The 15,070-nt window shown below is 41.5% G+C and overlaps 1 protein-coding gene across 2 annotated transcripts; it reads right to left on the bottom strand.

Annotated features, from left to right (window-relative positions):
• Positions 1–4,172: 4,172 nt before the first annotated feature.
• Positions 4,173–14,912, bottom strand: ARMT1 (acidic residue methyltransferase 1). Of its 2 annotated transcripts, none has more exons than XM_084890196.1 (5): positions 14,753–14,912; positions 12,909–13,014; positions 11,571–11,815; positions 8,645–8,810; positions 4,173–5,582 (listed from the first exon to the last, which is right to left on the bottom strand). In XM_084890196.1, the coding sequence occupies exons 1-5, from the start codon at positions 14,791–14,793 to the stop codon at positions 4,815–4,817; spliced, it is 1,326 nt and encodes a 441-aa protein (XP_084746322.1). In that variant the 5' UTR covers positions 14,794–14,912; the 3' UTR covers positions 4,173–4,814. The 2 variants fall into 2 exon arrangements, with proteins under 2 accessions (XP_084746322.1, XP_084746323.1); XM_084890197.1 differs by lacking the exon at positions 14,753–14,912 and adding an exon at positions 14,455–14,518.
• Positions 14,913–15,070: the final 158 nt, after the last annotated feature.

The raw sequence follows: 15,070 nt of genomic DNA, 5'->3' as shown, positions 1-15,070 counted from the left end.
TAGGAAAATATCCCAAGAAATCAGAAACACCAATCAGAAAGAATATATGCACCCTTATGTTCATAGCAGCACAATTTACAATAGCTAAGATTTGGAAACAGCCTAAGTGCCCATCAGCAGATGAGTGGATTAGAAAACTGTGGTACATTTACACAGTGGAATACTACGCTGCTGTAAAAAAAGAAAAACTCTTACCATTTGCAACAGCGTGGAGGGACCTGGAGAGTATTATGCTAAGTGAAATAAGCCAGTCAGAGAAAAATAAATATCACATGATCTCACTCATTTGTGAAATCTAATGAACAACATAAACAGATGAACAAAAATAGATCCAGAGACAAAGAAGCATTAAAGAGACCCACAAACCTCAGAGAAAAGGCAGGGGAGGGTGGCGGGGGTGGAGGGGGTTAGAGATCAACTATAGGACTTGTATGCATGCATATAAGTATAACCAATGGACACAGACAGCGGGGGGGGGGAGGGGTGAGGGCATGTGCTGGGGGTGGGATCAGTCAATTGGGGGAAATTTAAAATTTAAAAATAGATAAATAATCCCTACAAATTTTGTCATTTGTTGTTCTATCAAAAAAGGAGCATAAACCACCATCCTCTGTTGATTTACCTGCCCTTCATCTACATTTCCATCATAATACACCTGATATTGAATCTATGTCTCGTTAAAAAACATTGCATAAAATTTATGAGCTGTTTTATCCAGGAGTTACTTCATACTTAACTAAGTATGGTGTCAACAGCTGAAACAATCGCAGATGCCATTTTGGGAAACCTGTCCTCGAAGCCTCTGCTTTCCCCATCATGCTACTCTGTACTATGCCAAACACAGAAGCCAAAGTTGCTGGAGTGGAAACAGGTGTGAGCGCGGGAAAGGGCTGGAGGCAGAGCCCTGACCACTGAGTGTCTTGATCCCTCACATCAGTGGTTCTTTCTTAAGTATGTTAAGTAGCAGCTCAAAAGCCAATGCTTTGCAAGAAAAGAAACAACAGATAAAGAAAACTTCATCAAAATCTAAAAATTTTGTGCTGCAAATAATACCATCAAGAAAGTGACATAGCAGCACAATCTACAATAGCCAGAATTTGGAAACGGCCTAGGTGCTCGTCAGCAGATGATTGGATCAAAAAATATGGTACATCTACACAATGGAATACTATGCTGCCATAAAAAAGAAGGAATTCTCATCATTTGCAGCAACCTGGATAGAATTGGAGAACATCATGCTGAGTGAAATAAGCCAATCAATGAAAGAGAAACACCACATGACCTCACTCATTTATGGATAATAAAGAGCATTATAAACTGATGAACCAAAAGATAGATATAGAGACAGTAAAGCAACAAGCAGACTGTCAAATTACAGCGGGGAGGGTAGGGAGATCTGGGGGAGATAACAGATCAACCAAAGGACTTGTATACATGCATATAAGTGCAACCAATGAATATAAAACTCTGGGGAGGGTATGTATGGGAGGGAGGGGGGCAAAAAAAATATCAATAAAATATATATTTTTTAAAATCAACCAAAAAAAAAGAAAAAAAGAAAGTGAAAAGACAAACTACAGAATGGGGGGAAACATTTGGAAATCATATCTGATGAGACTTGTAAGCAAAACAAACTCTTAAAACTCAATAATAAAATCTAGTTTTAAGTGGACAAAGGAACTAAAAGCATTTCTCCAAGACATACAAATCACCAAGCACATGAAAATATGCACATCATTACATCATTACATCAATATGTACAAATCAAAACCACAGTGTGATACCACTTCCTACCCAGTAGCATGGCTAAAATAAAAAACACAGACAATAACAAGTGCTGACAAGAATGTGGAGAAATTGGAGCCCTCATACATTGCTGGTAGAAATGTAAAATGTTGTAAACACTTTTGAACAGTTTGGCAGTTCCTCAAAACGTTAAAACTCAGCTGCCATGTAATCTAGTACTTTCTCCCAAGAGAACTGAAAATTGTACTTAAAAAAAAAAAGGTGTACATGTTCATAATAGCATTATTCTCAAAAAAGTGGGAAACAAACCAAATGTCTGTCCACTGATGAATGGACACATATGGATTATCCATGTGGTATATCCATACAATGGAGTGTTATTGAGCAATAAAAAAGAAGGAAGTACTGACACACACTGCATCTCATGAACCTTGAAAAGAAATAGTCCAAACCAACACTTGGCTTCCCCCAAATGGAACACAGGCACCGCCGCCACCAGGGAGCGACACCCCGCCAAGGCCTGTATGTTTGGCATAGGTACAGTCACCAAAAGACCAAATATTTTATGGCTCATACCTGCACAGGAAAACCCACAGACAGAAAGTAGACTACTGGTTACCAAGAGGAGAGTAGGGAATGGCTGTCAGTGGGTACATGGTTTCTTTCAGGGGTGATGCAAATGTTCTGAAATTAGATTTTGGTAATGGATGCACACCCTGTGAACATACTAAAATGCTATCACTTAAATGAATGAATCATGTATGTGAATCATATCTCATAAAAATGGTTTTAAAAAAATCAACTAGTGCAGCTACAGGAGGGCTTTCTCCTGCTAAGCATTTGTTTAAATGCAACCTTGACTTCTTCCAGAAGGTATCTTTCTTGCTTCCTCTAGTTTGCTTCCCTGTCCATTTTCTTGTAGGAGGGGGTGAACTACTTCCTCAAACATACTAATCTCATGTTAATAAGACATGGTAAAAATATAAAACATCCAGTGCTTTGGAAAATGGAATGTATTTACACTATAGTTCACACTGTGACTGTAAAGATGACACAAATGTACAATTGTGCTCTAACATGCCAAGTGTCTGCAAATAATTCTAATATGCTCAGTATTTAACAGGAACACATGTAGATAAGGAAAGAGTAAATTCAAAATATGCAGCTTTATATAAACACTAGTGTCCTGGTGCACGGACTTGTGCACATTGAAAGGAAATTAATTAGAAGAAATATTTTAATATTGTTATTCATGTCTTGCTAATGAAAAGAAAATAGGATTCTACTGAGTCTCCTATCTACCTTCTTCAGGACTTCTGTGAAGATCAAATGAGATGAGGCACAGGAAAACACTACACATTTGGTTAAACTGTAAAATATTTGTACCTGGCTATAAAGCAAATCGTGTTCCTGAGCTGAAGAAACTCCAAGGATGCCGGTCGGTAGGGAGAAGAAGCCAGGCGTTGCTATGTGGCATCATTACCCGGCCACAGCCACCGCTTCTGGGCTGGGCTGTGGGTTGCATTTTGCACCATGGGATTTTGGCATTGGCTGCAATTTGGTGGGGTGTCGCTCTAGGGTGGTGGCAGGGCCTGTGTCCCACTTGAGGGAAGACAAGTGTTGGTTTGTCCGTGGTGCCATTTATTTTTAAATGGCCAGTGCACATCATGGCAGCTTCTGTGTTGAGCATCTGCCCCCTGGTGGTCAGTGCGCATCATAGCTACCAGTCTGACGGATGGATACTTAGCCTTTTATATAGAGAGATTTTACAAATGTTAAACACTTAAAGGCATACAATGTAATTTCATTTAATGATATAACTTAAGGACTGGTTTGACAACATTTATAATATACATTATGGAGTTTATTCATTATATACACCTCATTTCAAATCTTCCTTTCTTGACTTTCCCCACTAGAAAATAAAACCAATGTGACTCTCAGTATAATTCATTATTTTATTGCAAGGAAACATTTCTAGGTTTATTCCCAATTTCAGTTTCAAAACAAACTGACTGAAACATACTGTTTTTAATACTGGTGATCACCAATAAATATGTAAGAATATAAAAAGATTCAACTTGTTGGTAGTACTCCAAATTCAATGCACAAGAATCTTGTCTATCTAAAGTAGGGGTGTCGAACTCAATCAGAGAAGGGGCCAAAATCTAAAATCCAGCCTAAATCGCGGGCCGAATGGTTTACTGAACAGTCATAAACTGACAATGTCATAAACTGACAGTGGAGTGCAGTGATGACAGCGCGGTGCGGGCCACATTGCAAGGCCTGGCGGGCTGGATTTGGCCCGCGGGCCTTGTGTTTGACATATGTGATCTAAAGCATACTTTAAAACTGCCAAGCAATCTAAAAATTTTAAAACATGTTAAAATATATTTCAATTTACCACAAATAGAATGCAGAAGGTATTACATTCTTCTTCAAATACCATTTATTTCATTCTGTTCAATTTTGTGCTCCCTACCATTCCAAAGGTCAATCAAAATCCAAATGTAGGCAAGTAAAACAAGCAATTGAAATTAAATAAAACTTAAGATCAAAAGTATACTTCACTTATGAGGTAAGTTTTTCTTTCATGTGTTCAAATATCACAGTTGTAAAAAAAAAAAAAGTCCCTCTTTACAAAGCATATTTAAGATGTCTATTTTCACAGAGCCCTTATTTCTAGAGCCCCAAATCAAGTTAAATAAAATTCCATGCTTCCTAGGATATTAAATACCATGCAGTATAGTATTTAAAAAGTTTATTTATTCAGTTATATTGCTTTCTGCCCAGTTAAAAATAAGCTCATGAAACCCATTTGATTCTGCATATAGCTTAGAACTAAGTCACTAAGATTCCAACATAAATGCAAAGACCCGTAGTAGCTTAACCCATCTATCCCCAAAACAATGTGTGATGTTCAGAGAAAAAGCCATCCAGAGGATGTAACTGAGCCCAAGAAGCCCAGCTGCTCAAAGCAGTCACGTGACTAAATCCACACACTGCTTTTCTGAGGATGACCATTGCCTGTCAGGTCTTTCTACACAACTCCGAGTTCCAAAACCAAGTCAAAGTGGACCATCAAACTGAAAAATTCCGTATTTCCCAGTGGTCAGCCAGTTGGGCTCGGAGGCTGTGAGCTGTTCGCCTTGCCCAGGCTGCAGACCAACCTGAATCTCTGCTTTCAACGTGCGGATGCTGCAGAGCGGGGCGGGGTGGAAGCCATTCAAAGCCTGGTGGAATGGGACAGTAAACTCCCATTTCCTGTCACCTGTCAACTTCCTGTAATTCAAATCACCCTTGAATAAAATTAAATGTGCCTTCTGTAGTTCAGCATATAAGTCAGGAGCAACCTGAGACATTGCACAGAATTCATGAGGCAGTGTCCAAAATATGTGATCATGGTAAACCCATCTGCCCGTCTTAACATAGTTTTCCCAGTTGACCCCACACTCTGACACCCACTTATGATCAGAACATTTTACTTGTTCAATCAGCCAATTAAAATCATGGATAGTAGTATCAGAAACAAACCATGGGATCATTTTTCCATAAAAATGGATCTCGGTAGCCAATTTAGAAGACAACAGGAAGTTGGCTAATGTTAAATCTGTAACAAGTTCGAACCCAGAATTATCCAGAACGATATCCACTCTAACAACAGATGCTTTTTCTCTTGTTTTCTTACGATTGCTAAGCAATGACCAAAGATGTTCCATGTCATTCACTAAAATGAAAGGCTTTAGGTCTTCCAAAGAATTTATTATACTGGTCTTCTGAGAACTGGATTCCCCACCTGATAGAGACAGATCACACTTATTTCCCCACAGTGAAATCTGAAAAAGAAAAAGTACAAAACATTTACCCTTCTTCTGAATAACCAACACAAACTAGCATGTAGGATGTGGGGGAAGGGCTGCTAAAAGTATTCATAAAATTCATTCTACAAAACTTTGTCTAATAATGCAAAGACTATGTTTGCATGACATTGTATACAAAGGTAAAACAGCCCTGGCCCTTGTGGCTACATTGGTTGAGCATCATCCCATGCACCAAAACGTCTCAGGTTCGATTCCCAGTCAGGGCACATGCCTGGGTTGCAGGCTTGATTCCTGGTAGGGGGTGTGCAAGAGGCAGGCAATCCACGTTTCTTTCTCTCTCACATTGATGTTTCTCTCTCTCCTTCTCCCTTCCTCTCTCTCTAAAATCATTAAAAAAAAAACATTATTTTTTTTAAAAAGGTAAACACTAAAACTTTTAATTGGTCAGTATTTAGTGAAATTTTAAAAACTGGTTTGAATGATTTTAATGACCCATAATAATTTAATCAGAATGACATTTTTGCATCTTGCAGATATAAGAACAAGATCCGAAAAGAAGCTACAAAGTTTACTTTATAATTCAGTGTCAAGAGAAAAATAAGTGACTTTTTTCCTCCCAGCCTTACCACCCCTCCAAAAAAAGAAAAAACCTGCTCAATTTCTGTGTAAAATCCAGTCCCTCTAGGATTTAGTTCTCTCAGTTATAAAATAAAGAAATTGGACAAGGTGATATCTAGTCTAAAGACCCTTCCAACTCTAATAATTTATTATTCTACTTTAAATTGAAACAATACTCAAGCTTATTTTGTGGGAAATTGCATATAGCCTTCTTTTGGAAAGCTATAACTAAAAGTACATGTGTAGGAGTGCAGGCTCTGGAAGCAGGCAGCCCTGGGCTCAAATCCCTACATAGCCAATGAACAACCACTAGTAAATGCAGGCCCCAAGGCTCAGGTTATGCAACTAAAACATGAGATAAAAATAGTATTTATCTCGTAGAGTTATTGCGAGAATTGACATAACCAGTGTAAGTAATATATCCAATAGCTGGCTTATAGAAGTACTCAATAAACATTAGCCCAAACAGATTGTACTCTTGTATGATTCAAAATAAGAGGAAAATACATGTTCCAACCAGAATACTATTTTTAAAGGATTAAATGAATACACACACACACACACACACACACATATACAAACACTCTTACACACATTTTTTTTAGGTTTAAGTCCAACTCTGTTAAAGAAACATCCACTGGTATAGATGGTGGCCCTCCCCAGCTGAGGTCAGGGTCTCTGTTGGCCTCCTGCATATTTCCAGTCTATGATTAAGTCTATATTGATTTGTGCCCATATCAATATTCCCTCAAGACTACAAGTTCTATGACAGCAAGGGTTGGTCTGTTTTTCTCACCATTACATGCCTGTCCGAGAACAGTGTTTATAGAGCAGACACTGAAATGTGTGGGCAGGGTTGAGTTTTATGGTTTTACGGTCAATATTCCCACAGACCACACAGCCTGGAGTTCCTTGTAGGAAGTTAACCTGTGGATCCTCGTGAACAGTGACAGAGCAGCTTGGCTCCTTTACTGAGGAGCAGAGCAACAATGTTGGGTGGCTGGCCAAAGCAGGTGACAGAAAACAGATTGGTACTCCTTCTTCTCACCATTTATTAAACTTATGGGACGAAAAACATTATATCCAAAGGCTGCGAGAGAATGGCCGAGCTATGGGTAATGAGTAACATGCTGCTTTTCTTTTCTTAATTCTCAGCTAACATAAAGAATAGTGCAGAGGAGACATGATAATTGGGTTCCCTAGTCACCAATACCCTGACACCTCTCCCTCTTCATCACGCAGCTGCCTCGGCTGGCCCTGCAGAGCCTCTACTGTCAAAGGATATTCAGAATCTTGAGATTTAACCCCTCGTATGCTACCAACTTGGACCAGTCACCCCTCCCCTGAGCCATTTTAATAACAGACCTCCCAGGTTCTACCCTGCGCCCCTTTAATCCGTTTTCTGAAGTAATCCTTGAAAGAAGTCATGACCCAAGCCCTCTAATAGCTTCCCATTTCACCCTAGGAATTAAACCAAGTCCTTACCTTTGCTCACTTTGCCTTCTGTGGCCCTTCCAGCCCCTCCTCTTTCCTCGATCATTTCCTACAGAATCCCCTCTCGGGTTCTCACACGCCCGGCGGGCTCCACCCCGACACGCCTGCGACCTGCTGCTTCACCCGCTTCAGGCCTCCCCCAAGGCACGGCTCAGCAGGTCCTTCCCGACTCGATATGGCCTCCCTCCCCCAACCTCCCGGCCCTTCCCTGCCTTATATCTCTTCATACATCTCCTGACATCTCCTTCTGGAAACATTCCTGGCTTTTCCTGGGCAGTCAGGGCTGGGCAACTACTGCGGACAATTATTCATTTTCAAACAGTTCCGAACCTAGTGATATAAATGTAAGGATGCTTTGAATGAGAAATTAAAACTAAACGTGTATAAGCTCGATGAAGAAGTGCAATGAGACTGGATTAAATGGGACAGTTTCTACCCGATGATAACGACAGCGCGTTCTGTGTTCAGGACTCTGCGCAGCATTCACATGAATGAATCCAGTTCCTCACATCAAATTACGAGTTGTTCAATGCCACTGTCATTTTTTTAAATGACAGGTAACAGACACTATATATAACATAGGTCAATGCCACTGTCATTGAACAGACGCAGAAACTAACGCTCTGAGAAACGAAGTAGCTTGCTCAGGTCTAACCACAAATAAGCGACAAAGCAGACACTGAAGCCCAAGTGAGGCAGGGCCACCAAATGGCTGTGAAGTATTCTCTAAGAAGGACAGAAACTACTAAGTCAGAGCATCACCCACAGGTGCAGAAGAGACTGCAAAACCCATTTTCAGAGATTAAATGGACCGTCATCTCTTGAATAACGCTACTACTAAAATGACAAATGGTCAATGATAACTAAAATGCCAATGTCTATACGGGCTTTGTTGTTAAATGTGTACCAGTCTGTTTTTTAACCATTTAACTCAACAAATATACTCAGGAGATGATCACATTTACCTGAAGAAGCTTAAAAAACTCGTTTTTCAGCTGATTTTCATCCAGGTGCTCAACTGTTTTCATCAGCTCTTGCAGGTGAACACATAAAGCTGTGATGGATTCCAGCGACTCAAAGAAGTTTTGTTCTTTCGATTCTTTAAATACATCAAAGTCATCAATTGGTGGACTAAAGTGAGAGAAAAACATAAGTGAAACATTTATGTAACTCTGCATCTTTTTCCTACACATGTGAGTAACTGCAATTCTTTAAAGGAAATAGAATAGTAGCATTTCGTCTCAAAATGACAGATAACTGCCCAGCGGAGTGGCTCAGTGGTTGAGCATCATCCCCTGCACCAAAAAGTCTCAGGTTCAATTCCCAGTCAGGGCACATGCCCAGGTTGCAGGCTAGATCCCCGGTCAGGGGATGTGCAGGACGCAGCCAATCAATGATTCTCTCTCTCCTTCTCCCTGCCTCTTTAAAATCAATTTTATATATATATATATATATATATATATATATATATATATATATATATATATATATATTTTGTGTGTGTGTGTGGGGGGGGATTTTTTGGTCACTTTTATTCCCAAGTTGACTGTGACCAATGGCAATATATGTGCCATGATGTGCTACATCCTCATGCTGTCCAATGAGTTCAAATGATATTAATATTGCCCTACAAAAAACATAACTAAGAAGGTATAAATATAACTGAACAGCCTGAACAGAATCAACTGTAAAGACATTCAGATGACCTGGCCTTCTAGATTAGGGTACATTTAGATCTCATGTTTTCACCTTAGGGTGAAAACAGTATGACTGAGTTAATGGGATTGATTTAAAAACAAAAACATACCAGACTGTATAGTCCAAATGAGTGCTGCCTCCGTCCAGCACAGCCACCTCGGGAGCGCACCCTTATTCCAGAGATGCTGCCATTGCTCAAAGCACTCTGGAATGTTCTGCAGGACCTGGGGCACGTGGTTAAACGTCCTGTCGGTGGTCGCTTATCTTCACCCTTCAGAGTTCATGTCTTTTTGGAGACAGCCAAAAGTCACTCGGAGCATTGTCGGTAGAATGAGGTGTATAAATCAAATGGAGTAAAACATGTTTGGTCAAAAATGAGGAGTGACTAAAAAATAATGAGACATATTCACTTTGAGGCTTGTAAACTGGCTCTGAAAGAAATTCCAAAGAATGAAAAGGTGTTTTTAGCAATGGCAGCACTGCTGAAATAAATCCTTCTCTCCAGGCGGCTTAAAAAATAAAAATTGGTGGGATACATAGGCTCAAGTGTTGGGGTGAGCAAATTACAGCTGTTGTGTTTGACCTGCAAGCTAAGAATGGTTTTACACTTCTGAATGGTTGAAAACAATCAAAAGAATATTTGTGACGTGAAATTACAATGCCAGTGCCCATGAATGAAGTTTAATTGGAGCACAGGCCCCACAGCCTGAAATATTTATATCTGGCCTTTAAAAACAAAAACAAAAACTTTCCCAACCTTTGTTCCTGCGTTTTATTTTTTTTAATGTGTTTTTTATTGATTGTAGAGAAACAGGAAGGGAGAGGGATAGAGAAACAGAAACATCCATGCAAGAGAAACATCCATCCGCTGTCTCCTGCACGCCCCCTAGTGGGGATAGAGCTCTCAATTGATCTCAACCACTGAGCCACACCAGCTGGGCTGTTCTAGTTTTTATTAACAAATCATTCATTAGTTTAAAGTCACACCTCATATTAAGAATGAGCTTTATTTCTTGAATTTAAGAGAGTAAACTCACATCACTATGTATGATTTCTGATTTTTAAAAGTTTGCTATTTTAGAATCTACTAAAGCTGCTTATGTGCATACTATACAATGGCCTGGTGGTTCACTCCTAGGTACATCCCCACGAAAATACACACCTATGTTCACCAAAATATGTATTTGAATGTTTATAGCAGCACTTTTTTAAAATTTAAAAAATGCTGCTATAAAAAGTATTATATGTTCCCTTATTTCCCCCATTGACCCCTTCTAGCCACCCCACCCCCATCCCAGGCCTTCACCACCCTATTGTCTGTGTCCATGGGTTATGCAAACATGCATACAAGTTCACTGATTGATTTCTTCCAACCTACCCACCCTCCCTCACCTTCCCTCTAAAGCAGCACTGTCTATAATAACCTCAAACTAAAAACTATTCAAATACCTATCAACAATAGAAGAGCTAAAAAGATTGTGATATATTCATACATTGCAATACTATATAGAAATTAGTTATTTACAATTATGTGCAAACAATAAGGATTAATCTCAGCAACAAAATGCTGAATGAAAGAAATCAGATGCCAAACTACGTCCCATGTAATTTCATTGGAATGAAATTTTAAAACAAGCAAAACTAACACAGATCAAGGCAATGGTTACCCTTGAGGGGCTGTGATGGTAGTGAATGGAAGGGGATCCACTGGGGCTCCTGAAGTCCTAGGAAGGGTCTGCTTCTTGATCTGGACACTAGGGGCGCAAGCATGTTCTGGGAAAGATGTGCACTGGTCTGTATGTACGTTACACTTTAATAAAAGCTTAAAAATGTCTTCTATTTTCTCTGTGCTACTGATTCCTTATACCAAATTAACTGACATATAATCTAGTTTTATAAATAAAACAAATGTTTATTTTGCCCTTTTTTATAATAAATTAGAGGCCTGGTGCATGAAAATTAATGCACTTATTCCTACTTCAGTTATTCAATCTTATGTCTACTCTGGGCATGTGGATTATAATTGCCAAGAATCAATTGTAGTGGTAACATTTGCAGCATTTCCAGTAGTGCCATTAATATCTGTTGAACTACATTCATGTTTCCTCTGGTTTTTGTTTTTAAACTTATCACTTTATAATTTCAAAAAAAGCGTAAGTTAACTGAACATTTACTTGATGGTTATATACTTACCTCTGGATAACTGCTTCATGAATTCTACGGTACATGTAGCATTCCACAAACAGCCATGGTGAGTAGAACCATCTTGGTTTTCCATCGCTGTCATTTAAAAGACTGTGATGATGTTCTAGGTACTGATTCCATATGTCAGTATCAACAAACTTCTCCACCAAGGGGACAATGGGCTTGTCTGTTTGTGACTCATTCCGCAATTTAGAAAGAAGAGAAATTGCTTTCTTCTCAGCTTCTATGCCTTTCTACAGAAATATAGAAGAAACATTCACATATATAAAAAATAGATAACCTATGCTAATCTTACCTAATAAAGAAACATGCAAATTAACCATCACTCTGCTACGCCACAGCCAATCAGAGTGAGTATGCAAATTAACCCAACAAAGATGGGGGTTAATTTGCATATGCAGGCACGGAGCGGAGTGAAGCCTGCTATGAAGGGAAGGGAGGCTGCTGGGGGAGCAATTGGCGTGGTGCTCCAGACAGCAGCGAGGATTGCCAGCTTCAGGCGGCTTGGGAGCGAGGAAATGCCGGCTCAGGGGTGGCCAGGGAGTGGTGATGTGCTGGCTCCCGAGGGGCTGGGAGTGAAGCCAGGGGAAGGAAGGTCTATTCTTGCATGAATATCGTGCAACAGGCCTCTAGTAAAGAGATAATATGCTAACGGTTGGGACGCAGTAATGGGTAACGACCAGATCATTAGCATATTAGCTGGGGTGTTGCTCGGGAGACAGGGAGAAAGCAGGGAGCACTGGGAGAAGGTGGGACCAACCCAAGGCAACCCGAGGTACTGAGGGGCGGGGCTTGAAGCTGCCAGAGAAGGCCAGAGGGCTTGGGGGCGGGGCCAGGTGCCCTGGAGCTCTGCATGGTCAGGTTCAGGTGTCAAGGCAGGGCTGGAGGTGGGTGGGTGATGCCACACAATTTCAAACTGGGCTCCTAGTCTATCTATAAATAATTAAAATTTATATGTACTTTATATATAAGTATCTATACGTGAATAATTCCTCTAAGGTAGCACATTTTTATGGACCTAAACTTAAGAAGGAAAGAACTACTATATTACAAAACTACATCTTATGTCTTTACAAACTATTATAAACATTTAAGTTTAGAACCACTGAGCCAAACCGGTTTCAGCTAGAATTCTTGAGTTGAAAATCAAATCACACACACAGATCTCATATCAACATTACCCTGCCTTATCTATTCTGCCTTTTTAAGTTTCATCTAATAACTAGAGTCCCTTCATTATTTTTAAGTGGAATGACCATTATCAAAGAGGGGAAACTGTTTATTAAAGATTTATGAAAATAATTAAAGTTCAAATACATTTCATACCTCTCCGTGTTTCTCAAACATTTCATTTTTATGTCGATGCAATGTATCAATAGCCTTGGTTAAGATCTGTGGTAGTCTGTCTTTAATTGTAAGATATGCAAACGACCTGGAAGAAAGAATCACACAGTGTATAACTTAGTAGTGTTGATACTAGAAGATGGGTCATATTTCAGTTTCTGGGTCAACTCGTTTAAATTAAAATTCCTTTTCATACAGCCATTATAAGGAAAATCAGCACTGTCTGGCCTCCACTACATTAAGAATAGGAAAATCTGAAACTTCTCTGGTATGTCATCAAAGCTAGGCAGTCTTTGTGCCTCTAACCCCAGATTCTCCCCAGAAATCTGTTAAATCCTTACCTTTCCTAGTCTATTACTTTTATTCTCCTTAATCAGAAACTAGTTTTAGCGATGTGACAGAAAGAAAATAAAAAAAGAATTACTCTAAAAATCAAACAGGCTCTCCTCCCACGTCAATTGCTATAAGTCAAGTGACATCATGAACAAGGACGTGGATGTAAAAAGGCTTGGAAGACTCTAGCAGTGATTCTCAACTTTTCTAACGCCACGACCCTTTAATGCAGCTCCTCATGTTGTGGTGACCCCCAACCATAACATTATTTTCGTTGCTACTTCATAACTGTAATTTTGCTACTGTTATGAATCGTAATGTAAACATCTTTGGGTCGCCACATGAGGAACTGGTTGAGAACCGCTGCTGCAGAGCCTAAGACACTGGAAAACACAGATATTTTTCCAGCTACTTTTCCAGCTACTGTATCCTCTGAGGCCTGGACTCAGTGCCAGGTGAAGGCACCCTGAGGTGAGGCCAGAGGCGCCAGAGCGCCAACAATAAGCAAACACCCCTTAATCAGTCGCACCCCCTAAGTGCCCGCTTAAATGTGGGGCCACTAGTATCTCTCAGGCCTCCATCTACTCCATCACTTTCTGGCTTTTTTTTTTTTTTTTTAATATATATATATATCTTATTGATTTTTTACAGAGAGGAAAGGAGAGGGAGAGTCAAAAACATCGATGAGAGAGAAACATCGATCAGCTGCCTCTTGCACACCCCCCACTGGGGATGTGCCCGCAAACAAGGTACCTGCCCTTGACGGGAATCGAACCTGGGACCCTTGAGTCCCCAGGGGGACGCTCCATCCACTGAGCCAAACCGTTTGGGTCGAGGTCACTTTCTTGTGTGTCACAATATTTTGGAATAAGGGCGTAACTCCAATATAAAATTGACCATTCAATGTATACAAATGGATTTTTTTTTACGGTGTCCACAACCTAGCAGGATTTTTAATGGCAGGATTATGAATTAATCTAACAGATATTCTGGAAGAAACACATTTCTCTACCCATCTGAGATTCCTTTTACAGAGAATGTTGACCACCACCTCCCTCGCGCCCCCTTCCCCTCTCCCCCCAAAGAAAGTGCGCTCCTTGAGCCAGTGAAGCCATGGCCCGCAGCGCCCAGAGAGGGGCAGGAGGGCATCGAACCCTCGCCAGGCAGCCATGCGGGGCGGGAAGGCGGTACAAACCCCTTCCCAGACAAGAGCGCTGTCCGGTGCCCATTACTGTTAGCCACGGCGCCGGACGGTCCCGGCGGGGACCGCGGGGAAATCAGCCGGGACCCCCAGCCCGATCCGGACAAGGAGGCCACGAGTCACCCGAGGAGTATGCTGCGCCGCCGGCCGAGTGCGGAGCCCGGCCCGGCCCCGCCGCCAACCGCCGGGGAAGCGGCACCCGCCCGTCCCCGCAGCTCCCCGGGAGGCCCGGCTTCCCGCCAAACCGGGAAGAGGAGGAAGAGCGGGGCTGGGCGAGGCAAGCGACACCGACCCTTCGTCCTGTCCCGACAGGGGCGGCGGGCAGGCCGCCATCGCCCTCGGCGTGCCCCGCGCTGGGGTCTCACCCGCCGCAGGAAGGAGGCGGGGCCGGCGCGGAGGAGGAGGAGCTGAGAGGGGAAAAAAGAGCTTTTGAACGAAAAAACTTTATTGGGTGCCCGTGGGAGAGACAAGCAGCGGCCGGCTCTAGGACGTGCACGTCTTCCCGGGGCGGAGGCGGGGACGGACGGCAGAGGGCGACGCGCGAAGCGGAACACGGAAGCGGGCGGAGGCGGAAGCCGGCGGCACCGGGAGTCCCAGGGACCAGGGAGCG

This window comes from Pipistrellus hanaki (genome assembly GCF_964339955.1).
Source record: "Pipistrellus hanaki genome assembly, chromosome: 7".
NCBI classification, from domain to species: domain Eukaryota; kingdom Metazoa; phylum Chordata; class Mammalia; order Chiroptera; family Vespertilionidae; genus Pipistrellus; species Pipistrellus hanaki.
The sequence above is the reverse complement of the archived record's forward strand: the minus strand, read 5'-3'. Positions and strand labels throughout refer to the sequence as shown.

Coding starts and splice junctions, on each gene's coding strand:
- ARMT1 (XM_084890196.1), bottom strand. CDS start 14,793: ATGGCGGCCTGCCCGCCGCCCCTGTCGGGACAGGACGAAGG. Junction 13,015..14,752: donor CTGTCGGGACAGGACGAAGG/GTCGGTGTCGCT, acceptor TCTTTCTTCCAG/GTCGTTTGCATATCTTACAA. Junction 11,816..12,908: donor TGTTTGAGAAACACGGAGAG/GTATGAAATGTA, acceptor ATATTTCTGTAG/AAAGGCATAGAAGCTGAGAA.